The sequence below is a fragment of the Staurois parvus genome, unplaced genomic scaffold (assembly GCF_062004578.1).
Source record: "Staurois parvus isolate SC_StPar_1 unplaced genomic scaffold, SC_StPar_1.0 ptg000834l, whole genome shotgun sequence".
Taxonomy (NCBI): Eukaryota; Metazoa; Chordata; class Amphibia; order Anura; family Ranidae; genus Staurois; species Staurois parvus.
The window spans coordinates 414,857-442,173 of NW_028318630.1; the positions used below are offsets into that span (position 1 = coordinate 414,857).

Below are 27,317 nucleotides of genomic sequence, written 5' to 3' on the forward strand. Positions count from 1 at the left end.
AGAACATATTTTCCTATTACAGTATATCATGAACAACTTTTATGTATCGTAAGTACGGTAATTTACAAGGAGGCATAGAAAAACAATATTCATAATTAGAAAATCAATGTTTAGTTTATAACCAGACAATTAATGAATAGATGGGCTTAAAAATGTTCACCATCTAACCTGTGTGAAGCTTAAAGAATATGTAAACCCAACATTTTTTATCCCTGATATGTGCCTTTTATTAGAAGAGATTGATTAAAAAGATCAGTTAACGGTCAAAAAACTACACCTCAAAGTTCTCTTAGAACTCTAGAATGCATACCATTATGACCCATTGCTTTATTAAGCTTTAAACAAACTAATTGATATGCTACCTATGCCTTAAGAAATCCTAAAAATGAACCTTCACATCTAGAACCAAAATGATCCCCCCAACATGTTTTTGTTAGTGTAATTTGCTTCTGAGAAGACTGAACGAAAATAGTTCAAATTGTTTGCTAAATGCAGGTCCTCCTCAACATGTGTATTTTACCCAGTTTTCATTCTTGTGATCCCATAGTATCTTTTCTTCCTGTCACTGAAAAACCCCCAAAAAGGTTTTGACTTTTCATAATGAATGTATCCATTTCCTCCTCTTTCTGTGCTTTAGCTACACTATTACTGTATTTGGCCTCCTTTTTTGGTCTGTTTTTATACACTTATCCATCAGCTACACTTAATCTGGCTATAGATAGATCGACGTTTGGCAGGTTCAGCAGGAACTGGCCAAAGTTTGACACACGTGTGGCTGCTTCCATTCAACAGATGCCAATATAATGATTGACATCTGTGAAACAGGAATGTTGGAAAACTTTTTTCAATCAGCATCTGCAGCTGCTGATCAATATATTCTGAAAGGGGATGAGTCCCGTTGTCAGAATACAATGGCACAGCTGGGAAGCTTCCTTCTCTTTTCTTCAACTACCTACTAAAAATATTAACAGGATAGAAGAATATCCTAGTGAGAAACATAATTTTCAAGCTGTTTCTGACACTTTTTTTCCTGCATTAAGGTAAAAAATATTTCCCATAGTTCTTCTTCCCCCTCTCTTTAACGCACCTGACATCACACGTGATCCAGAGCTGTCCTCGTCAGCAGCTCTCCTCTCTTCCTACATTCACATCCATTGGCTCCTGCTGCTGTCAGTCAAATCCTGTGAGGAAGGAGCTGGGGACATGACTGAGCTGTGCTGTGTGTGTCCATGGATGCACACAGCACAGTTCAGGAGCATGTCCGAACTAGTGCTTGCATAGCACACGGCCCTCAGAGAAGAGGAGGAGTGGAAAGTGTCAGAGGGGGACCACCAAAGAAGAGGTAAAGAGCACCTCTGTGCAATACCATTGTACAGAGCAGGTAAGTATGAACCTCTTTTTTTTAAATGTATGTAGTGCATTTTATTTAAAATTCACTATATGTGTATAATTATTATATTAAAATTAGAGTATATTAAAATCACAAAAAAAGTTGTAACAAATAATATGACAACATTTAGAAACAATACATATAAAAACAATTCTCAATTAAAACATACTTTTAACTAATGAAATTATGTTCATTCTTTGTAAAAGAGTTTTGCTGTAGAGGTGATCCAGTTTCGCAATCGCTTTGATACACAAGGCCCAGCAGCTCCAGGAGTGAAGCCAGAAGAGGCTGTGGCTCGACTGCATGATTTCAATGAGAAGTAAGTATCTGCCTATTTCTTTATTCATTTTAGTAAGGTGTTATCAATCTACATTATGCCATTTCATTCCCTACAGACTAAAAAATGCTAGCAATCCAAAGGTACTATATCTATAAGAATAAATTAATCATATACAAAGGGGTATTTTTGTCCCTTGGATCTGTAGCTTTAAATAGAAATGCTATTAATTACATGAAATGTTGTCAAATTGCATTTGAAATCACAATTATATGTGGTACACAAAGCACCAGAACAGTAATTAAAAAGTGAGCTTTTGATGAATTACAGAAAATTGAAAAATCAGATTACCAACAGTAATTCGAGGCAAGCAATAAGGTGAAGGTCTGGACAAAATAAAAAATAATGCATTATATTACTCTGCAATGCATGGACATTTTCCCATTGTTAACTCTGTAAAAATGCAGATGTCCAGGAAAATAACTGGTGATCCTTCCAGAAATCCAGCGAGCTCCTAAGCCCCTATACTGAGCTGACATTGCTGCCTGTGCTACACTGAAATCCCAAGTAGTGTTATCAGAGTTCTTCCTTGCTGGACTACAGAACTCTGCTTATCCTTGTCCCTTTCTGTGCCTCACCACATACATATATTGATTTATTTTACCTGTAAAGTAAGCTGCTGCCTTGACTTCCAAGAACCTGCTCACACACTGTGAGTAAGGAAATATATGTAATATTAGGAGTATTAGGAACTAACATAGGGCATCCACCTCATCCCTCCTCCCAGCAGATGACCCTGAAATAATTTTGCAACCTGGCGATGTTATCATAGGGTGTAATTTAAGTTGTTCTTTCCTAGAAAAACAAGATTAAAAAAATGTAATACTGGACATGTGTTAAAGGGCAGAGGGAGGTGTGGGGTAAACTTGGGTCATGAGTATACAAATCCTTTAACTTGGGTTCAGTAGTATTAAAGAGTTTATTCTTCCGATTTGAAAAACAAAATCAAAAGTCAGCAGCTACAAATACTGTAGCTGCTGACTTTTATTAAATTGACACTTACCTGTCTAGGGATCCAGCACTGTCCTCGCCCATGCCAGTTCTTCGCTGGTCTTCGGGTCCCAGTATATTAACTGTGGGAATCTGGCTGTGACTCCTTGAGGCTTCCAACTCTGCGTGCATGAGCTGCACTGCGCTTTGTGAACGGTCCCATAGCCTTTTGGGACCTGTGATGTGTCCCAGAAGGTTGTAGGCAGGGGGAAAGGTGGGGGACGTTTAAGAAATTGCCTAGGCAGTGGGACCAGGTACCTGTCAAAACTAAGTACCCGCTCACCACTCAAAAAAAAGTTCCAAAAAAGAAGAAGAGGGGCAGAGAAGGGCATAATACGGAACTTTCCCTTTTGGATGAAGTTCTGCTTTAAGTATACAAAGTTGATTTAGTGCTTTTTTGTAGTGTTTACAGTGCAGTGTAAAGCAATCATTCCCAGTTGCACACATTTTTCTTTGCAGGTACCAAATCTATGACGCTAAAAGGAAAACATTGAATTCTGTGCAAAGGGTATTTAATATAGTTCCGAAGACATTTCCAGAGTTGGACAGGACTGGAAAGGTATAATAAAAGTCCTTAATCAATAAAATGAAGGTATCAAGAAAACATGTTATAATAACAACTTGCGTTCATTAAGGTTAAGATTTCTTAATAGTTACATGTTTTTTTCCATATTTAATTTTATGTTACATTTTTTAGGACCTGCGGCTACTGGGAACACTGTATATCCTGTTTCAAAAGTTCATTGACTTTGACCAGAGATTCAGGAACACTCTGTGGGCAGATGTAGATCTGACAATAAGTAACCAAGTGGTATGGATTTTTTTCTTTATAATGCTATGCTGATTGTTTAATTGGAAATATAAAACATAGTGTGGTAATGCATTCTATCATTATTTTGAAACATAATGGCAGATAGTTTACAAGCTCAGTATATTTATTTAAAATCAAGTATTTTGTCTACAAAAATACATTTTACTTATAGCTAAATTTGTTTTATTCTTTGAAGATTGAGGAATACTGGTGTGAATGTCAAATCTGGAATGATAAATTGAAGGACTGGGATGCATACAATGAAATGGCTCGTGAAATCAAATTCTATGAAGATGTATTTCCACTTCTACATGAATTTAAATCTAAGGTATTGTAATTAAAGATGAAATGGTTTAATCATTAAGTTTTATACTTAAAAAGAAAAGCCATTGGCATGTAGGAAATATTTGGCCACAGCCATAGTAATCCACTTAACAGACCTCCATTGCAAAGACTAATATGATAGCGGTCGAAATTATATGCAAATCGCACATTAGAAATCACACGTATTCTCAACCCCTGGTCACAAACCATCTTATTTATCAGTGAGGCCACCCATCACATTATACGTCCAATAAGAATGTTTGGGAGGACAGATGAGTCTAGACCAGGGGTGGGCAATCTTTTTGACTTGAGGGCCGCAATGGGTTCATATATTGGACCCGGGGGCCGGACCAAGAGTAGATGAATGATGTGTATGTGTCATCCATAGTAAGTATAGTAATATTCCCCCATAGTAAACATAGTAATTAATCCCCCATATAGTAATTCATCCCCCATAGTAATTCATCCCCCATATAGTAATTCATCCCCCCTATAGTAATTCACCCCCCCTATAGTAATTCATTCCCCATATTAATTCATCCCCCATATTAAGTCCCCAAGTCCCCCCTGTGTCAATTCACTTACCTTTGCTCCGCACGTTCCTCTCACCGTGTTCCCGCGCCGTTCCGGTCTTCAGGGCGGACTGTGAGAGGAGCCTAGCTCCCCTCACGTTCGTCACGCTGCCCCGCCTACACACATCCTGACAGCCATCCTGACAGTATCACGCTCCGCGGGCCGGATTAAAAGGGCCGTAGTTTGCCCATTGCTGGTCTAGACTATATTAAGAGAGGTCAAGATTTTTGAGTACTTTTAGCTGCCTATATCTCTTGTATGAATTTGGCACACAGTGTTTACTGAGCGTATCCTTTGTTTATGTTTATTTTATAATATATGCCCATTTTTCCATTACTGAAGTTGTCATTGGGTTACTTTAATGTGCTCATTATAATCATTTCTAATTGTGTTCAAAGCCATCCATTGTATTTCCTTTTGAATTTTGAATGTGTAAAAAGATCACTGTGGTGTATTGTAGAATGGAAAAAATATAATTAGTTGCTAAAAAACTATCAGTAATCATTTTAATTGTTACAAGATGTGCTTAGTATGTGTCATTATGTTCAGGAAATCCGGAACCGTCACTGGCTTCAAGTAATGGCAGTTACCGGAAGCTCTTTCCCCCTTGAAGCAAACGTCTTTAAAGTGACCCACCTTCTGGATATCGGACTGTTGAAGTATGTAGAATGGTTTTATCTTAACTAAAGCATAAGTAGGACAAAACAATATGTGTGAACTGTGCTATAAACCTCAATGCTATATGCAGTAAACTGTACACTATAAATATCATTACATCCATAAACCTAAACATTTACACCGCCTTGGCTAAAGCATCTCAAGTTTTAGAATGGCTGGAAGAAACTAATTGCTATCAGATGAAAAAAATTAAAGCTTAAGTAATCAGTGTCTAAACCTAGCAGTACCCACGTTCAGGGAAATATGCCCCAGGGACGAATGCCTGGAGCGGAATCCCGGAAGTCTGTGGTACAGGCATTAATACCTGGGCAGATATTGCCCTAAACATTTGTACCACTAGGTACACCATCCAGCCTCATCCAATTGCAGCAGCTATCAGTGTTTTATAGAGTTTGCCAGGCTGTCAGAAGTAGGGTCCTCTGTCCACAACATACAACATACATTTATTAGACCAGTTAGGATATATATGAAAATCATGAAACAAATTTAATGCAGCTAGGATAATCTGACATTGTTTTAAGTTGAACTCTACTGGTAACATTTATTTACACACCAAGTAACATTCAGACCAGACTGGAAACACACCAGGCACAGACATTTTTCTAGTTCCTGGTGTCCAACTCTAATGTTAACTTTCCATGTTCTCAGAAATCAAGCTGAGGCTGGGAATAGTATTGTCATCTTAACATGTCTGAGACACTAGGGAACGAAGAGGGCTCTTTAGGTAATTTTAGTAGAAGGTACATACTGTACTTAAGACCTTACCAGCAGGCCTTTAAAGCAGGTAGATATGAAGGAAAGTAATTAAAAATGTACCACTTTCTCTTTTAATATAGGTTTCAGAACCAGTTAATTTCCATAGCAAAAGCAGCAAAGAAGGAGATGGATCTAGAAATTAAAATGAGGAAAGTTGAAGAGGAATGGAGTGAGCAGGTACATCATGGATGTGAAATCATAAGCGGTATCGGAAAAACACAAGCCAAATCTCCACTGCTAATTATCTTGATTCTCTAATACTACTATGTTTTTCAACATAGGGCAGTTAATAACAATTGACTGTACTTTCTTGCTTTTGTGTAGGTCCTAACATACTGGGTGGTTATACTTTTTGTTTAAAATTGATTTGTGTTTCCCTAACAGTTTATTCATTCATTAATAGGCACCAGCAACACCTTATGCTTTATCATTGTTTTCAGATGTGCCAAAAAACCCAAACTACAAGGAGGGGAAGTTATCAAACTGGAGCAGCCAGAATCTGGAGTAGTTGTGCATGGCAACCAAACAGCTTCTGTCTTTTCCAAGCTGAACTAAACAAGCTGAAGTTAAAGCTGATTAGTTGCCATGTACAACTGCTGCAGATTCTGTCTGCTTCCATTTTGATTAATTCCCTCCACTGTACTTTATGTTTGATGGTTTCCATCATTTTACCACAAGTAAAATAACATTTCTAAAGTCCTTTTAGCTGACTTTTTTTTTTAATCAGATCATTTGTATTAGGTTTTTTTGTTTAAAACACACAGCCCCAATAGCGGTTCTTTAGACAACAAACCAAAAAAAATGTATGCACACATACAGAGACCGTTCAAGTAATCCAAAGTCAGTAGTAACATATGGACACCCGTGATCAGGAGCGGACTGACAACTCATGGGGCCCCCAGGCAATAGGGGATCATGGAGCCCATGTGTCCTTGCCCAAACTCAAAAAAGCCTATGAAAAAGGTACCAGGGGCATCTCATGGGGCCCACTACTGACCCCGGGCCCTGGGGCAGTGCCCGAGTTTCCAAATGGTCAGTCCGCCCCTGCCCATGATCATCAATCAGTAGCTTGTTTGAGAACAAGACATAGGACATAACCATAACATAAAATTAAAGCTATCAAAACACTTTTATTTTCCAAGTAAAAAAAAGGCACACCGTATGAACAAGAACATGGATCTGTTTAATAACCTCAACCTAACTTGCACAAACAGACCAAAGTACTTATCTGTGATGAATGGCTGGAATATCAATAAGACCTCTTCAAGAAAGCAATATCAAGACTACAAGTGCACAAGTTGACCTCACACTCAAAGGGACAGTAGCCTGTCTGATATCAGGTGAAACAGGGCCAGACCTGGCACTGCCAGCCAAGGGTACCATAATCTGTTGAATTTTCAGCTACTATTCCTATGTTGGAATATGATCTTCTTATGATCAAGAATTAACAATGTTAAATTGGTTTTTCCACTTCACAGTCATTGGAGAGCTAAAGGACATCCATTTTTGATCAACCAGTTTCCATGCCATGTAAAGCAATGTAATTATAGAAGCTACCACCTTATCAGGTGCTAAGAGTCATCAAAATATTGAGAAGACACAATTTCTTTTAGCTGAGTTTTTGTTCGTTTTCTATCGATGTAAAAAATGTTTTGCTTATATCAAGCATATCTGACCACAGCACACTATTTTTGTTAGCAAATTAAAGTACAAACATACTGTACATGCTTGCACTGGATGATTGTGATGCCTATGTACTCAGCAGACAACCCAGATGCCAACCTAATTTTCCTGAATGAAAGAAGATCAGTCAGCACAATCTACATATTGCTTGGGAATGATTTTCAGGGTTCTACACTGAAGTGGCTAAGTGCCTATAAGCTACCCAATTTCTGTTTTGTGGTCCTAAAATTAGCATATTTGGGTTGCAATTTTGTGTCTTAGTTAACTTTAAACTACTGATATGTTTGGAACCACCAGTGCTATTGAAATCAATTCCTGCCTATTTGTATAATCTTGCCTGTTAAGCAGATTTCTTTGTTCCACATTAATGATACGCCTGCTTAGTACATGCTGTGCTCACAGTGCTAAGTTCCAGATAGTGGAACAACATCCAGGTCCATGCAGCCTTCAGAAGAAGCATTCTGTTTAATGTGATTTTTATGCACACAGGTGCTGAACTTCAAGCCTTACAAAAACAAGGTAGTGTTGGTGAAGGAAGACTCCATGCTGCTACTGGAAGAACTGGAAGATGCCCAAGTACTTCTTGCACAGATGTTGACCTCAAAGGAAATTGATCCACTAAGAGAAGAGGCCACAACCTGGGCAGAGAAGCTGAAGAATGTTAGTGAGGTGTTAGAGCTGTGGATAGAAGTCCAAGAGCTTTGGCAGCACCTAGAAGAAATATACAATAATCCAACCATAATCCAGGTAAATTAAGTCAATTTTAGCATGTTTTAAGTAAAATTGGGGCATCAAGATTTTGGTGGTACATGAATAAAAGTGCAGCGCTAAAACAATCACAAAAGTGTCCGTTTATCTGACCCAATAAAATATGTAACTCTGATATAATGAATAAAAATATAATAAATATTAAAAGTTCATAAGGTGACAATCTGTGCTTAAAGTGCCAACTGCAACTATGCTTCAGTGCTTGTGCTTGTAGATGTAGTAAAATTACACACTCACCAGATGCGCAATGGAAATGCGCATATAAATATATAATCAGAGGTCCTCTTAAGGAAAGCAAGGTAAGCCGAGTAACGGATCCCTCTGGGGATTCAGAAGTTGCAGACTTCCCACAGGAATATTTGCTGTGGTGTCCGCCACCTAGAGGGAGGATAATCCGTTACTTGGCTTACCTTGCCTTCCTTAAGAGGACCTTTCATTATATATTTATATGCGCATGTCCATTGCGCATCTGGTGAGTGCGTAATTTTATTACACCTATAAGCACAATCACTGAAGCATTGTTGCAGTTGGCACTTTAAGCACAGATTGTCACCGTATTAACTGTTATTATTCATTATATTTTTATTCATTATATCAGAGTTACATATTATATTGGGTCACATAAACGGACACTTTTGTAATTGTTTTAGCGCTGCACTTTGATTTATGAATTTTTTAAGGTTTTATCTGGTTACCTTTTGTGCATAGCTGCTTTTTACCAAGAGCACTCACTGATTTATATTCCTTTTAAGATTTTAGTGGTGTTGCTTAATATTAGTTTGCTCTAAATGTTGTTGGAAAGGTGGGATTTCACTATGATAGTAGTGTTTTTGATAAGCAGCACACTCTTCACTTTTCACTGCAATGGTAGCTTGGTTTAGTTAAGAATGCTGGTCAAACACAACCCAGTCTAAATACTACAGTTCTGTAACAACCACTGTTTGAATTGTTTATCAGTTTATGTAAGCATCAGTGGGAGATGTTTTCACTTCTTGCTAGAGGTCTATAGATGATGATGATTAAGCCATATTGCTAAATGTAGGGAACCAGAAAAATATTTATTTATTACAGGTATATGTGTACTGCCATCAATTTACGCAGTGCTTTACATATATTCACATCAATCCCTAACCCTTGAGCTTACAATCTAAGGTCCCTAACTCACATTCATAGATATACTAGGGCCAATTTTAGATGGAAACCAAATAACCTACCAGCATGTCTTTTGAGTGTGGGAGAAAATCGGAGAACCCAGAGGAAATCCACACAGGTACAGGGAGAACATACAAACTCCAGGCACTTAGTGCTGTATTTGATTTTTTGTAAGAAATGTAACATATTTGTGTAACTGAAACTAAAAAAGAGACATTTGGAGCTGTTAACCGTAGCAAGGAATCAACCAACCGATCACATTTCACCTATAGCTGTGTGTATAGATTAAGAAAGAATTCTGACTGGTTGCAGTGGCCAATGTCTCATTTTCTTTTTTAAGTTTAATGAATGATCGTTAGGCTACATAGGATTATTGCAAATAGATTTAATAATATGAAATTATGACATTTATAGTATTATTTAATATGTTTCAGTGTTATTGTTACTTTTTCAATCAGGAGCTACCTCAGGATTCAAGAAGGTTTGCTAAAGTCAACAGACGATGGACTGTGATGATGATCTCTGCATATAAAACAAAAAATGTTCTGCAGGTGAAACTAAATAGAAATGTTATGCAATGTTATGATATATATATATATATATATATATATATACAGTACATGTGACTGTGTCACCTGCCAAAACAGTTACATATACAGTCAAGGCAAACAGCTAAACACACAAATTGTATAAACATAGGGAAACAGTTTTACTTGCCAAATGATTTGTATTTCTGTCCATCCAGTTCTGCGATTTAAAGGACCTTATTACTCTGATCTTGGGCTAGACCCCAAATATTAGCAATGCTGTGGCAAGGTCATCCAGTGCCCAGAAGATGCTAAACTGCTCCCCCTTCCCTTGTGATGTGCATGCCCAGTAATCTTACCCATGCCTGATGTGCACACCTTATCGCCATACCCATTTACAGAGTGCAGAGGTCAAAGCATGAAATGTACAGAGTGCAGAAGTCTGCAGTGTGTAACATACATTGTACAATACTTTAAAGTAATGCTCAGAGTACTCTCTATCTACTCTATCACACACACAAACAATGTACATGCACACTCACAAACATACATACGTACATACTCTATCACACACACAAACAATGTACATGCACACTCATAAACATACATACGTACATACTCTCACACACACACAATGTACATGCACACTCACAGACATACATACGTACATAATCTCACACGCACACAAACAATGTACATGCACACTCATAAACATACATACGTACATACTCTCACACACACAATGTACATGCACACTCACAGACATACATACGTACATACTCTCACACACACAATGTACATGCACACTCACAGACATACATACACACATGCTCACTTACAAACACATACATACATACAGCCTCCTCAAAAACCATGCATTCACTGTACCTGGCTAACTTTCTTTTTCAAAGCTGCTGGGCGCAAGGCAGGTTTACAACAGGGCATGATAAAGGTTGGGAGATGGAGCAGGTTGGAACTCAGGAGGAGGTGCAGGTTGGGCCTTCCCTCTAAACTGTTATACTGGCTTGGGGCAAGCTGTGGAGACTGCAGGGGGAAGACAATGGGATTTATTTACTAAATCTGGTTCACGCAGACTTTTGTGCACTTCTGCATAGGAACCAATCAGCTTTCAGGTTTTGTTCCTAAAGCTTAATTGAACAAACGGGTTAGAAGCTGACTGGCTACCATGCACAGGTGCTTGAGATTCCAGTTGTAGTAAATAAACCCCAGTGATTGGTACTGTGGCTTCAGCAAATCTACTGACAACCGGGACAGTTTCTCCTACATGTGATGCCACAGATGTTCCCCCTCCCACATGAAAACTAAGCACCCAGGACAGCATGTCTCCCACCTTGTCCCAGCCCTGAAGATCAACAAGTAGTAGCAACAATGCGTACCAACACAACTAGACATGTGCAGAATGGAAAAATTTGTTTAGTTTTGTTTCTAATACATTCGTTTTGTTTCTAATTTTGTTTTGTAGATTCATTTTGGAATGTGTTTAGGTTTGTTTCACTTCTTTTATTCATTTTCTAACGAATTCCAAATTTTCAGAACATTCCAAATTTGAATCAGTTGAAAATTTATCGACCAATCCGAATTCTGGTTGTAAATGAGAAAGCTGGGAAGCCGGCCGCTATGTCCTTAACAACCAATGACTCATCAGCTGTCAGTGGGTTAATGAGTTATCGCTTATTAACCTCTTCCTGTCCAGCCCATGTTGATAAATGGCCAGATGGGAGCGCTGCTGATGTGGGTAGACATTTCTAAACATCCCCCCACATTCATTGCTTGTGCGCGCTCCCTGGGAGCGTGCAGCACCGCAATCGGCAGATCACTGTACAGAACCTCTGTGTGAGGTCCTGATTCATGTGATCACTGAATGGTCAATCAGTGATCACATGAATAGTAGTACACAAGATGTCACTTCCTGACATTATTGCTTATTACTTTTTATTATGATCACAGAGGTCACATGGTACAAGGCTATTCACAACAGCCTTGTACCATGTGACAAGCTGTGACCAATCACAGCTCTCACAGTATTTCTCAATGGCTGCAAGAATGCAGCCAGAGAGAAGGAGAAATTATTGCTTTTACAGCCTTTATGGGTGTAAAAGCAATCAGTGTAAAAAAAGAAAAAAAAATGTTCACCAACCCCCACAAGTAGTACAGTGTCACTATGGTGACACTGTTCTGCTAGGGTGACAGTATGTTAAAAAAAAACATAAATAATAATATAAAAATTGAAAAAATGTTTTGAATAATATAATTTTTGATTATCAACTAATTTTGGGCTATTTTGTTTTTTACTAAAAAGATAGATGAATACATTTAGGTCAAGATTTATGAAGAAAGATTATTTATTGCAAAATTTTATAAGAAAAACACTTTTTTTTTCAAAATGTTTGGACATTTTCATTTATATAGCAAAAAAATAAAAATACCAGTGGTGAATTAATACCACCACAATAAAGTTTTATCTGTCTCAAAAAAATGCTAAAAAAGTTGAATGGGTACAGTGTTGCATGACCGTGCAATTTTCATTCAAAGTGTGATAGCACTGAAAGCTGAAAATTGGCCTGGACTGGAAGGGGGTGAAAGTGTCCGGACTTGAAGTGGTTAAAAGTGTCTGGACTGGACGTGGTTAAGGACTCGGCTGCCAGATTCACAACCTTCTCCTTAGAAACCAGCTTTTCTTCACACAGAATTCACAGATTCGAATTTGGAACATTCTGAAAATTTGGAATTCATTAGAAATCGAATAAACGAAAAGCAACTAAACACATTTTAACAAAATTTGTTACTATTGTTATTCAGAAATTATTTGAATCTCTGAATAGCTAAAAATTTGTCTGAATTTAGATTCAGACCAGAACAAACTGCACATATCTAAACACAACCAATATGCACTAACATGTACAAACACTCTCTTGGAATGTTAGGTTTGAGAGGCAACATATGATTTACATAAAGTAAATGAATTGTGAAATATGCCATACTTTCTAACTGTTTGATAATGCCTTTTTGATGCCTTTTTGATGAATTAAAGAATATCTAAATACAAGAACAAAAATGTTATATAATGCAGCTTACCAGTCCTTAGATGTGGTGGCTGCATTAGTTTCTTTTTTCGGGCTAAGAAAAATGTTAGCAAGCATAGAAAATTCCTCTTGATCTTGTCAGAAAGGTGGTTCACGTAAACGAAATTTATATCACAATGTTACCTTCCTTCCAAGCTACTTCCTGTAAACTGAAAAATCCCCATGTAATGTAGAAACTAAGTGAGTGTTAATACTACAGATCAGGAGAGCAGCTCAGGGTGACAAACATGGTTCCTCCTTAGATACAGTGTGGTAAGGGAGAGCAGCCACCCAGGGGCAGGAAGTGTGTTATTCACAGAGCTGCCTGGTGAAAATAAAGGATAGAAAGAAATCTAATGCAGTCACCAAAATGATAAGCTGCAATAAAATATGGATGATTGAATATTATATTGCAATGGTCTTAAGTGTGGGAATTCATTTAATCTAAACTTTATGACTTCATTTTTTTTCCATATAGTGTTGCTGCACCAGCGATGTCCCTAAAGACGTGCTTTTTAGGCACTTCTACCAGGAGCTAGAGATCTGTTTCTCTTCTCTGAATTCTTACCTTGACAGAATGAGACAAGCTTTCTCTCGCTTCTACTTCCTGTCAGATTTGGCACTAGCGTCTGTGCTCAGCCGCCCTTGTGATATTAAATATCTTCAGCATCATTTGAGGTACCATATGTCCTGATGGAAAACAAATGTGTGTTGCTTCTGTAAAGAAGAAGCAATATGTGCACATAATAATAAGATCTTGTGTCATCCTTTTTCAAAATATTTTTAACACTTTCCTTGCTTTTCAAATATATTAGGTCTTTGTAGAATGATGCTGTATGGAAGCAAAATGAATAGTAATACTTGTCCGATTGATTGGTTTATTGAGAACATTTTCAATTCTATTTTACCTTTATTTTCACAATTTTTAATTTTTCTAACACAAACATTATAGCAGTTTGATAACATCATATAAAACTGCTTTCACACTGCTGCGGTCTGTTTTTCCTGTACCACGGACCCAGTGCAGCTTACTCGAGTATTTGGGGCTGGCTAGCTGCACTTTCACATAGAGCAAAACTGTGTACCACATGTATAGTGCACTTTCTGAAAGCGCAGCAAACAAGCGGGACACACTATAACTCTATTGGAAAGCATACAGTGGATATAAAAAGTCTACACACCGCTGTTAAAATGTCAGGTTTCTTTGAAGTAAAAAAATGAGACAAAGATAAATCATTTCAGAACTTTTTACACCTTTAATGTAACCTATAAACTGTACAACAACAAACTGAAATCTTTTAGGTGGAGGGAAGTGAAAATAAAAACCTAAAATAATATGGTTGCATAAATGTGCACACCCTTAAACTAATACTTTGTTGAAGCACCTTTTGATTTTATTACAGCACTCAGTCTTTTTGAGTCTATCAGCATGGCACATCTTGACTTGGCAATATTTGCCCACTCTTCCTTGCAAAAACACTCCAAATCTGTCAATCTATCAGATTGCGAGGGCATCTCCTGTGCACAGCCCTCTTCAGATCACACCACAGATTTCCGATCGGATTCAGGTCTGGGCTCTGGCTGGGCCACTCCAAAACTTTAATCTTCTTTTGGTGAAACCATTCCTTTGTTGATTGTAGATGTATGCTTTGGGTCGTTGTCATGCTGAAAGATGAAATTGCTCTTCATGTTCAGCTTTCTAGCCGTAGCCTGAAGGTTTTGTGCCAATATTGACTGGTATTTGGAACTTTTCATAATTCCCTCTACCTTGCTAAGGCCCCAGTTCCGGCTGAAGAAAAGCAGCCCAAAAGCATGATGCTGCCATCACCATGCTTCACTGTGGGTATGGTGTTCTTTTGGTGATGTGCAGTGTTGTTTTTGCACCAAACATATCTTTTGGAATTATGGCCAAAAAGTTCAACCTTGGTTTCATCAGACCATAACACATTTTCCTACATGCTTTTGGGAGACTTCAGATGTGTTTTTGCAAAATTTAGCTGGGCTTGGATGTTTTTCTTCGTAAAAAAAGGCTTCCGTCTTGCCACTCTACCCTATAGCCCAGACATATGAAGAATACGGGAGATTGTTGTCACATGTACCACACAGCCAGTACTTGCCAGATATTCCTGCAGCTCCTTTAATGTTGCTGTAGGCCTCTTGGCAGCCTCCCAGACCAGTTTTCTTCTCGTCTTTTCAGCAATTTTGGAGGGACGTCCAGTTCTTGGTAATGTCACTGTTGTGCCATATTTTCTCCACTTGATGATGACTGTCTTCGCTGTGTTCCATGGTTATATCTAATGCCTTGGAAATTCTTTTGTTCCTTTATCCTGAATCATACCTTTTCACAATGAGATCCCTCTCATGCTTTGGAAGCTCTCTGCGGACCATGGCTTTTGCTGTAAGATGCGACTTAGAAAATATCAGGAAAGATCTACTAGAACAGCTGAACTTTATTTGGGGTTAATCAGAGGCACTTTAAATAATGGCAGGTATGTATTGACTCCTATTAAACATGATTTTGAATGTGCTTGCGTAATTCTGAACACAGCTACATCCCCAGTTATAAGAGGGTGTGCACACTTATGCAACCACATTATTTTAGTTTATGTTTACTTCCCCCCCTAAAAGATTTCAGTTTCTTTTTCAATTGAGTTGTACAGTTTATAGGTCACATTAAAGGTGGAAAAAGTTTTGAAATGATTTATCTTTGTCTCATTTACATCACAAAAATCTGACATTTTAACAGGGGTGTGTAGACTTTTTATATCCACTGTAACTAACGTGCTCCAAACATGCAGGTAAGTTGCACTGCACCTGTGGTGCGGGAAAACACACTGCAGCAGTATGAAAGCAGTCTAAAGGTGTCTCAAGGCAAACTGCTTTATTGCACATGATTGAATGGAATGTTGTTAAAAGGGCTCCTAAAGGCTTTGACAAGTACCTCTTTGTCCATTTTTTTCCAGAAAGGTCTGATAGTTAGAACCATGCATGAAACCATATCAATGTGCAAAACACTAAGCAAGCAAATTGTGGACAGACAAGAAAGACAATGATTTGTGACTGTATTGCTATGGGTTACTGTAGGTTCATGTCATTGTACTACAGTTTTGAATACTAGCAAATGCTGTTGGATTATTGATAGGTTATCCATTTGTAATAGTTTTTCTTTCAATGGTCATTAATGTGAATGAAGACTGTTGGAATAAAATGGAAAAAGCTAAATTACAGACAGAACACGAAAAGTGGTATAGCTGGCAGCAGTGACCAGCGACATCCCTGTCATATGCGATAACCCACTACAGTGTTCAGATGTGCCTTTATCTTTTGTTCTTATGTGAGTTACTTACCTTTTGAGTAATACATTTTGTCAAGTGGCTACACTTAGAGGAGCTTCTCTCTGTCCTCTTTTTATTTACATGTATTGGAGTAAACCTCTGCTCCGTGTACAAAGCCTGCCCTTGGTGGATGGACAACCTTGTTCTTCGTAGTCTATGAATTAATTGAATATGTTTTACCAGGATTATACTACCGGACATTCAGTGATTTACAGTATTGATTGCTCCAGAAGTGTTCAATCTTTTTGTGCCTTTTTTCTACATATTATTCTCGCTGAATTCCACATTCACTGTTTCATAAATATGTCAATATTACCTCTAAGAGTCAGTTTACCAAAAGTTGTCATTTAGTATTCGGTAGAGCCCAATGGGCCAAATCAGCCCCCAAGTTCATGTCATGAATGCGCTAGCAGCAAGATTACACTGTTGTAATTTTCTAAACAGTTTTTTTCCAGGTTGGGGCATATGGGTGTTCTAGCTCCTGCAGTTGCTTTTTTGTAAGATAAAGTAAATAACAAATGCATCAAAGAGAGTGAGACACCCCCCATAACAATCAGGTAAAAATAACCATTCATAATGAGTTTTGGGTGAACTCAACTATTAATATTATAAAAAGAACCAGAATGTACACTGCAGTTCATCTAAACCCTAATCATTAAAAAACTGGGGTCCTGACAAACATATGCTAAATCATTAACCCATGAATTCTATTAGACATGGAAAATAACAAAACTGAAAATTGTCAAGAAAAGAAACCTGAACAGATATCTGTAGTTTTATGTTTTATAGTTATAGTTATGTTTCATAGTTTTATGTTTAGAAGTGCAAGGTGATGAGGAGATACTGTAATTCCAATAGTGATTACAGTAATAAACCTGATTTCCAAGGATTTGCAGGTCTGATCTGGAAGTTTCTTTGGCAATGTCAAGAATTTATATAATGGCTGTTATAGATTCAGCTATTGTTTTTACATTGGGGTTGATTTACTAAAACTGTAGAGTGCAAAATCTGATGCAGCTCTGCATAGAAACCAATCAGCTTCCATTTTTTGTGATCAAAGCTTAATTGAACAACCTGAAGTTAGAAGCTGATTGATTACAATGCATAGCTGCACCAGATTTTGCACTCTTCAGTTTCAATAAATCAACCCCATTGTGTCAAGGAGAGTCGTAGCTAATAAGTAAATCTACCTTAGCATAGGAACCATCTACTGGTTGAGTCACCTCAGCTCTTCTTTGGAGGACCTCTAGAAAAGGGACAACTGCTGACATTTGTATTATGTAAAACGCCCCTAACAAAGATATTTGATTTTTGAACACAAGCCAGACAAATATATTGGTCTTCAACCCATATACAATATCTTTATATCTAAGAAATCTTATCATTTCTCTTTCCACCCTTACCACATGACCATTGTGTAGTCTGTACAAACCAAAAACTGCACCCATAGTGGTAGTATATCAAAGAAAAATGTAAAAGGAAGCTAAGAAGTGGCAGTGTACTCTGAATGTTATCTGGTATAAGTCTATCCTGTAAAAAAAATCACCACTCTCATGATTCTCAGATGTTCACAAAATACGTAAGTAATTATAAAGATTATACTATGCTTTGTATTGTAAACTTAACACAGGTCAGACTGGCAAGAGGGTAATACTACTTCCTCAAACCCTACGTAATGACCTCAGATTCTGCAGGAGTATTATAAATATTAATCTTGCCCTTGGCAAAAGCTTGGGTCAGAGCATTAATGCTTATGTTCTGTATTATACATGACTGCCATTCCTCCTTAGGCTTAAAATGTAGGAAAGTTATATTTTGGCAACAAAGCTGATTTACTAAATTGGAGAGTGAAAAATCAGGTGCAGATCTGCATAGAAGCTAATCAGCTTTTAACTTCAGCTTGTTCAATTAAATTTTGGCAATGAAACTTGGAAGCTGATTGGTTTCTATGCAGAGCTGCACCATATTTTGCACTCTCCAGTTTTAGTAAATCAACCCCAATGCGTTTGAAAAATCTATAGAAGTAACCCAAACTCTTTTTAGGTTCCGTGGGACAAGGGGTTCCCAGTACCCTTATATGTGCTGTGTTCCCATTAGAATCTATGGGAAGCTCATTAATTTTAAGTGATTAACACAAGCTCATAAACAAATGTTTTATATTAAATAAAGGATGTTAATTTAGAAGTCAGTGAATCTAAAAGAGTATAAAATAGTAAGATCTTGTTAGCTCTTGACTCTGTGTAATCCAAAGCACTTATAGAATTAACTGAGCAATGCCTGTCATACAGTCTCACCATGAGGATTATGGGGATTTTCTTTGTTATCCTATTAATCATCTAAATCATTCCTGTCCAACTGGTGGTAAATTTTCCAGGTAGCAATTTTAGGCCTCAGCTGCCTGCCAGTTTTGTTACTTATGTGATGCCTTTTGCAAATCATCATGTTTATCTGTCTCTCTTTGGGAATGTTTAAGATACATCTACACTATACATAAATGATTTTTGGAAAGTGTCCAGAGTATTTTATTTGAAACTAAAATATTTTTCACAATGTAACGCAATGTGATTGGAAAAAAAGAAAATATTTTGCAGTGTTTAATGGTATATAGGATCTCCTAGGTCATGGATTTGTGGCGTTATATTAACTTTGATTCAACAAAAATAATGTTCTTTGTTTTGTTTATTAATAAATAACTGTACAGGTCATTGTTCGGTGGCATTTTGTCTATAGAGGTGGAGGAAGTTGAGGATGAAGGAAACGTGAGCTCTGATGAAGAGGCAGCTGAGGTGGCAGGTCCCATTCTTGACTTTCTTAGCGTGAGATCGGGAAATGAAGGATGGTTATCTTTGGGACAGCGAAGCATGACACATGTCACTGATACTGAAAGTATTTTTCAAAGATCTCTAAAATCTGTAAGTACTTTCAGTGGGATGTTCAGACAATTCTAAAATTTCAACTTAACCTAAAGGTTTAATTTTGTTTTTGATGAGAACAGGGAAGCGTTAAAGCCTTTATCAGGTTTTTATTGCTATCGGAGTCCCTAATAGGGCGATTTTCCATCATCTCTTGTCTTTGTAGATATTTCCCATGACTTTCTGTCTGTCTTGACAACACAGACAGAAACAATAAACAATAGTTTGTGCTTAAAGTGGATCTTCAGATCCCCCCCATTTTTCTTTTACCGGAGGTTGTCTTCTGGTCAATTCAGATACTCACCCACCCAGTTCTGTTTTGCCATTGCTCAGTATCCGCTCCACCATATTTTTCTGTGTTATCATTAGTAGGCACTGGCTTTTCCTGGTTGAGCCGGACCCTCTCCTCCTTTATTGAATTGCAAGACAATGCCTCCTGGGCTATGTGACAGGCATATCCCAGGACAAAAAGGGAGCAAAGTGCACATCATTTGTCTAAGCGAACGACATGCACCTGGGGCAGTCCAAACTTTTTTGTTTTTAAATAAATAAAATAAAAAGCACGATTATGGGAGAGGATGGAGCAGGGGTGGATAGAACTGAAGATTGCCTGGAGGGTAAAGATCTGCTTTAACTACAAAGATGTGAAAATCTGTGAAAAAAGTTTCGTTTGTGATAATATACGAAAAATATGCATGAAGTTGCCAGTGCTTGCCTGATTTAACTACCCAACAATGGGTATAAAATGTATTTAAAAGTTTTTAATTAGACCATGTTTGCAAGTGATGTCATTTAGCATTTAGTCATGGTAGTTAGCAACTCAATCAATGACCATTTTCTCTGGAGGCTTACACATACCAGATTTCAATTGTTTGTGTGAATTTTTCCCTCAGGCAAGTTTATCTCATGAGAAGAATCAAGCAGTTATGTTTAAAGAACTGAGTAAGAAAATAAATGCCGTTTCAGTCACAGGAAAAGCTGGTGAATGCCTACAACTGGATGAACAGGTAGTCAAGACGTATCACAGATCATCCATACTAATGTACTATAACCCTAAAACCAGTTTTTCTTCATTTTTTATGAATGATCTGTTCTGTGGATACTAAACATTGCTAAAGTACAATTTCCTCCTATTTCTTGAGCAACTGTATTAAATGAATACGTTAATGATTTTCCCTTTTTGAATCTGCAGGTTGCCATTGGTCCTAGTTTAGGAGCTTGGCTCAGTAAACTTCACAGTAATGTGTGTATTTCACTGAACAACAGAATCTTGAAAGTAATTGAAGACATTAATCAAGGAGTGGCTATAGATGAATGGGCACAGAAGGTACTAGAAATAAATGACTGATGCCATGTAGAGCCTGATAATATTAAACACACCTGTAATTAGAAACCAGGACCCTACGGCAGGTTGTTTTATTCTCAGAAACAGGAGGGAAATGTGAACTCAGATTGGCCCCTCTGTGATCTTCTGTGCTGCACTATAAGACCTATTTATCTCATATACTGACAGCAGTTTAATGAGACAATATATGCAAGTACCATTGTTATTTTACCGCTGACATTTAACTGCACTATCACATAACTCTCACTTTCATTAAAAAATAAGTGCTATTGTCATTTAAGCCCACACATCCAAAAAAATAAAAAAATTGAGAAAATCCAATATGAACAAATATTTTTCTATGTCATGCTATGGTAGCTGTTTAGATCTTTAACTATAACCTGGTAACAATTGTGTATCGGTTTCTGAAGCTGGAAAGGGTTGCTAGTATATGCAGTAGATGATCTCCTAAAGAATAATCTGCTTTAAAATAATTGAGTGTCAGTGAAAGCCATGCCATGCCCATCCCAACTACTGACAGCTTAACATGTTTATGTGGAGGAGTGGTCACACACATGTTTAAAATTATTCTACTTATGTCAGTAACACATAATCGTTTTTTCTGCTTTTTCAAGAACATTAAGTAGTTTTCTTCTCAGAGTTACGGAAAAAATAATATGAAAAGACCTATAGACAAAATGGAAGCACTCTTGCCTTGCAGCACTGTTCCTTGGTGTGAGCCTTTTTAAGAACCTGGATTTTTCAATTTGAACCTTTGGGTTTCTTCTGGGTTGTAGAGCTCCTTCCCAAAGTGCAAAAAATGCACTGGTGGTTTAAAGGGATTAATCTCAAATTGACCAATCTAATTCTACAAATAAATTCACCTTACTGTGTCCTCATGTGTCACATCATAGAAGGGGGATTAGACTATAATCTTTTTCAGAGGCATGGACTGATATGAATGATTAAATGTGCTATGTAAAAAGTGGCAGAGAATATAAGTAAGTAACATGACTAAACTGAATTGACAAGCAAAATGTACACAGTTGAATGAATACTGTGCTTGAGAATATGATGTGCAATCTTAGCAAAAGTATGTAATTCTGACGTTATTATGCTTTTTTCCAGTATCCTACTCAGGTAGCAGTACTTGGTCTGCTTTACCTGTGGACAAGAGACTTTGAAAGTTCAATCGCTGAGTTCAGACAAGATCGTAAAGCACAATCTCGACTCCTTAAAAAATACTCCACATTAGCAATGAAGCTTTCCACTTTCACTTCAAGAGGATACTGGAAGAATATGGAAGAGCCAGTATCCCAAGCTCAGAGGCTGAAGCTGGAAAATATAATCATGGTATACTAACAGCACTGATGAGTAAGGTTGGCTGTATATTATACAATTTTATTGTACAATTTTTCCTTAGATTTACTCAAACAATATAATATGAAGTAAAATCTAAATACTTTCAAATTGTATGCAATCAGGCAGGTCCTTGCACTACAAGGTTGAAGGTAAATCTAAAGGAAATTCAATAAGAAAATTGTACAATGTACGACCAGCTTTAGTGTTTGAACCCCTAATAGGGGATTACCATTTTCAATCAGAAATGGTAGAAGCAAATTTAGCCAGAGGCTACCACAAATATTTTACGCAGATAGCCAACGTGCTTTTTGAGCCAGCAATAATGTTTACAAAATGCTTGCACAACCTACCATTAATAGGAGGACTATACATGTAATATAGTTATCCTAGGGAAGGGTGTCCCACTTATGTGAAAAACATGCTGCCCCCTTTTTGCAACTTTTGGTTTATTAGTGGTCCCCTTCTCCATTAAAACTCAACTCCAGGCCCAAGTGATAAACCTTTTTTATTTTGCATTCTGCCATTGGCACTGAAGGTGAAGGTAAATATCTCCTATGAGGACATAGACTGCAAGAAAACACTATTTTTCAAGGATTCTACTCTTTTATCAAGTTATTATTACAACTGTCCATGTCTTTAAGGCCCAGTGGGAACAACTCTTCTGAATTCTACACCTATGGTCACAGGGACAAGAAGTGAAGTGTATCCTCCCTAATATTTAGTTATAAACATTAGGATATTTACTGGAACATTAATTATATTAATCAATGCAAACCAGAATACATAATGAGCAACCTAATTTTACAGTATAAACAGGGCAGTAAAACAATGTATTATAGATCGTGGTTTTAAGACAGTGCCATACATTTATTTTAGGAATCCAAAATTTGTTTTGAAATCTGCCAAATATATTGAGGGTTATTTAACCGATGCTGTTTTTGTTGATATCTTTTACTATCCCTTGTGAAGCTAAATTCTTAAAAAAAAAAAAAAAAGGATCATGATTAACGTGAACCATCTGTTAACTTATGTTACGAATGGTCTCACATTTCTGTGATATACCCCTATGTGAATTTTTCAGAGTGCTGTTACTATTTACAATAACTTATTTTGACAGTATATCTACTACCACATTTTCAGTAAACTGGCCAGATCCTTACAAATATGATGGTTGAGGACATCTGAACATGTTAGTTAAGTTTGGGGCTCCAATGAGACCTGCTGTGATTTTTCTCCCTGACATGACTGTTGTTTAGATGCAGTGTATATTCTTTGAAGAGATCTTAGTTTTCTGTGTAGAGAAAGAAACAATCAATGAATAAAAAAGAGTTTTTAATAGATTGTAAAACATCCAGGCACAGCAGTAAGTGCTTCAGGTGATCATGTACCTCAAGAATTATTGCCAACTGTCATGCTTGGCATTGCTGCTTTACAAGCATATACTGTGGTTTATATAGTTTCCCTGAGGCTGGATAGAGATTGTAAATAGTGTTAAGAAATACAGACATTATTCAACCTCAAGATATTGTTTCCCGTAAACAAGACATAAATATGTATGAACGACTTGTCTGAGTGTGCATGTTTAGGTCAATGCGGGTGGGAAGGAGCAGCAAGGTTGTACTACTCACAAATTGGGAAAGTGTTAGCAATCTGGCTGAGGGTGTGCTCTTTATCAGTTCATAGGGATGAATTTTAATAAAAATAAAAAAAAATTAATTCAGTCTAAAACTGAGAGGTTTGTATTTTTCTTTTGAGGTTATGTTTAGTGTAACCCTTTATTTTAAGTTGTAGAGGAAGAGTAACATTAGAGGAATGGAAAGGTTAAGTGGTTTAAGAGGTTAAATCTCCTGTATTGGCTTATATCTTGCAAATTCAATAACAAAACATTGTTGATAAAAAATGTATTTTAATAAAACAAAAATGTATCAAGACATAAATATGTATGAACGACTTGTCTGAGTGTGCATGTTTAGGTCAATGCGGGTGGGAAGGAGCAGCAAGGTTGTACTACTCACAAATTGGGAAAGTGTTAGCAATCTGCCAAAAAATACTCAACACTTCTGTTTACAATACCAAGATTCATCAGTTGACAAAATCTGATGGAAGCTTCTGATGCCCAAATCAGATGGGTAGTGATCATCTCTTGTTTAAGGATACTGTAAAAGAAACACACCCACTGAGGGTGTTTTTTTTTTCCTTGGATAGCATTAGAAACAGAACCTCTGTCAGGGCTCTTTATGTTCCTCCCAGCTATAGGAAGACTCTCATGCGCTTATGTCTGATTGACCATAAAATAAAATGATGGGAGATCTCCCCAAAGATGATGCAGAAAGCAATGTTTACCTGACAAAGCTTTTAACGCCACCACAGTATACTAAAAATAATGTCTGTCATCATTGTGAAGATTGCTCCTCTTTCTCTCTGGTTGACCACCCAGATGAGGGGAAATCCTTTCCATGAGGGACACAGACAAAAAAGAGACTAAAAGAAGTTCTAATCCTTCTCCCTCTAACTGCACTACTGTTTGCATGCTGTGCGAATCTTGTGTATGTAAAAATGGTCACATCTGGACTGCACCATCTAATTTACTTTTTTCTTCTTCAGCAAGTGCTGTATCTTCGTGATGTTATGGATACTGTGTTCTCACACAAAGTCAGAGAAGTTGTAGATTTTGATTGCAGAAAAATGATTCGGTTTTATCTTAAAGAAAACAGTAAGTTGCTCTATACATAAGTAATGCTTCATGAAGTAAATTTGTATAACATTACAAAAACAATACACATGAAAGGGGAGATTCTTGCTATGAAAAGTTTTAATGGGGGGGGGGATTAATTTGATTAATTCTAAGTGAAATCTAAAAGCAGTGATCAATGGATCATTATGTTTTTACACATTTTTTGGAGCTTACTAGGTTAATAATTAGGTTTTAGGTTTAGAGTCAGATTGCCTGTATGGCTCCCTCTGCAGCAGCTAAAAGCTGGCTTATTCTCCTTTCCCTCGTGTTGGCTTTCAGCTGCTGCAGAGAGAGCAATATAGTGGATGAGTTCCAGTAATTGACCCCCTGTCGCACCCATCACCTTCCCTGTACACCATATGTTTCCCCCTGCTGCCCAGCCCCCCTGTGGGCCCAGCTCCCAAAGTGTTGCTGGCTTCCCTCATCTCCTTCCCACTGGCAGCTGCAAGCACTCAATAGGATCCTTAAGGATGGAGAGTGAGGGAAGGGTCTAGTAAATATGTCACATTTACTAGACCCTTTCTTTCCTGAATTAATACAACGAGTGATTGTGATCGGTATTGATCACTCACTGTTTTCATTCATTACTATGCATAGTAAGCTGTGTTTTTTTTGAGGGGAGGGGGCTGTCATGTTGGTTGTAGGGGGCCCCGTGGTTTCTAACAGCAGCACTGGATGCCTCTATATATTCATTAACAACACATATAAGAAACAGTACGATAAATGGACTCCGAATCCCCACCTACCCCTTCTTTTGTGCATGATAAAGCTGGGAGTCAGATTTTGTTTCCTCAGACGCCTATACCTATTAGCATTCTTGTGGGCTACTATTGCAGTTGCTACACCCATGGTTTAGAAGTTAAGGGTTACATTTAGCGGTAAGTTTAGGGGGGAGGGGGCATATGTTAAGTGTAAGCCTTAGTTTAGGGGAGCTGAAGGGAGATTTTTTAGAGATAGGTTTAGATTAAGGATTATGTATTAGGGTTAGGGTAATTGCTAGGTGAGGATTTAAGTGTTAGGATGCATTCATACTTTCGTGTTTTGATATGTAATAGGTGTGGTGCATTAAAAAAAAAAACCTGCTGCATCTTTGGTATGATTTTTTAAATTATTATTTATTTATTTATTACAAGTACTTATATAGCGCTGTCAATTTAGGCAGCGCTTTACATATATGTTGTACATTCACATCAGTCCCTAACCCTCAAGGGGTGTACAACCCAAGGCCCCTAACTTACATTCATACATACACATACTAGGGCTGATTTAGACAGGATCCACTTAACCTACTTGTTCAGTAAAAAATAACAGCCTACAAACATAGCATCCAAAGATCCATACCACAACCTTTAATACATATTACATAGCGCAGTAAGGTAGTATAATAAATAATCGTACAGAGAAATATCCAGTAGCAGAGTACTGTTCAGGTGAAACCAATCAGGAATAGGAGATTTAGATACTCTGTATACATAAAACACAAATCAGGTGGTGGCTGGTAGATGAAAGTTACATTAAACACGTCTAAGTACAAGTGACCATAGTGTATGTACACATGGAGGACCATGGGTGCCTAAAGTAATATATAAGAGATAGGGACAGAAGAATACTATAAAGAAGGTGAAGAGAGTAAAAGGAGAACAGGTTATGGAGGAGTAAATAGGGAAGGGGGGGACGATGTCCTTGGGGGTTGGGCTAATGGCCCTGAGAGGCTGAGGGTGTGCTTTTTATCAGTTCATAGGGATGAATTTTAATAAAAGTAAAAAAAAATTAATTCAGCCTAAAACTGAAAGGTTTGTATTTTGCTTTTGAGGTTATGTTTAGTGTAACCCTTTATTTTAAGTTGTAGAGGAAGAGTAACGTTAGAGGAATGGAAAGGTTAAGTGGTTTAAGAGGTTAAATCTCCTGTATTGGCTTATATCAATAAAAAAAAAATGTATCAATTGCAGATGGATCACTAAGGCATGAGCTGAAAATATTGGATGCTCAGTATGTTTATGGATGTGAATTCTATGGAGCAACAAACCCTTTCATTATGAATCCTGTAACAGAGAAATGTTTCCTTAAAATATCCCAGGTAAATGCTATGGTTGTCTTGAAAAGCACATATGTTCATCAATACTTTGATTACACTTCATTTTTGGGGTTTTTCCTTCCTGTCTATATCCATAATGAGGCCAAATCTATGTCTGTAATTTGCATCCTTTGTCAGAAGTTTGTTTCTTGTCTTGTCCGTTGTTTGTCCCCACTTTTGCCTATTCTAAGTTCTACTGTAATATACTATAAAGAAATACACCTAGCCTCAATGAAATGTCTATTTTTTTTTCATGTAATATATTGATCGTTATATTGCATAATACCATACTGACTGTTACATATATCAAAATTAAAATGATTGCGCATATATGAAAAAAATATATACATGTTTATAAATATTACCTGAAACATCTTATATTACTATTTATTATATTAGACCTTATTTAGACTAAAGTATAACAGTGATCTAGATATGCAATAGGCAGTTTGTACATTTTTCATGATTTTTTTTTTTTTTCGGTTAGACCACAACAATTTATAT

The 27,317-nt window shown here is 37.3% G+C and overlaps 1 protein-coding gene across 1 annotated transcript in view; it reads left to right on the forward strand.

Annotated features, from left to right (window-relative positions):
* The window catches only part of LOC149443738 (dynein axonemal heavy chain 5-like), a 291,780-nt gene that overhangs the window by 120,634 nt on the left and 143,829 nt on the right, over nt 1-27,317 (forward strand). Inside the window, exons 30-44 of the mRNA XM_089655345.1 lie at nt 1,597-1,709; nt 3,177-3,276; nt 3,415-3,528; nt 3,725-3,856; nt 4,975-5,084; nt 5,940-6,036; nt 8,032-8,289; nt 9,921-10,013; nt 13,551-13,750; nt 19,109-19,319; nt 20,213-20,326; nt 20,512-20,646; nt 21,772-21,996; nt 24,610-24,718; nt 26,689-26,816. Of these exons, the coding sequence (XP_089511471.1) occupies nt 1,597-1,709; nt 3,177-3,276; nt 3,415-3,528; nt 3,725-3,856; nt 4,975-5,084; nt 5,940-6,036; nt 8,032-8,289; nt 9,921-10,013; nt 13,551-13,750; nt 19,109-19,319; nt 20,213-20,326; nt 20,512-20,646; nt 21,772-21,996; nt 24,610-24,718; nt 26,689-26,816 (2,139 nt within the window). The remainder of the gene's footprint in view (nt 1-1,596; nt 1,710-3,176; nt 3,277-3,414; nt 3,529-3,724; nt 3,857-4,974; nt 5,085-5,939; nt 6,037-8,031; nt 8,290-9,920; nt 10,014-13,550; nt 13,751-19,108; nt 19,320-20,212; nt 20,327-20,511; nt 20,647-21,771; nt 21,997-24,609; nt 24,719-26,688; nt 26,817-27,317) is intronic.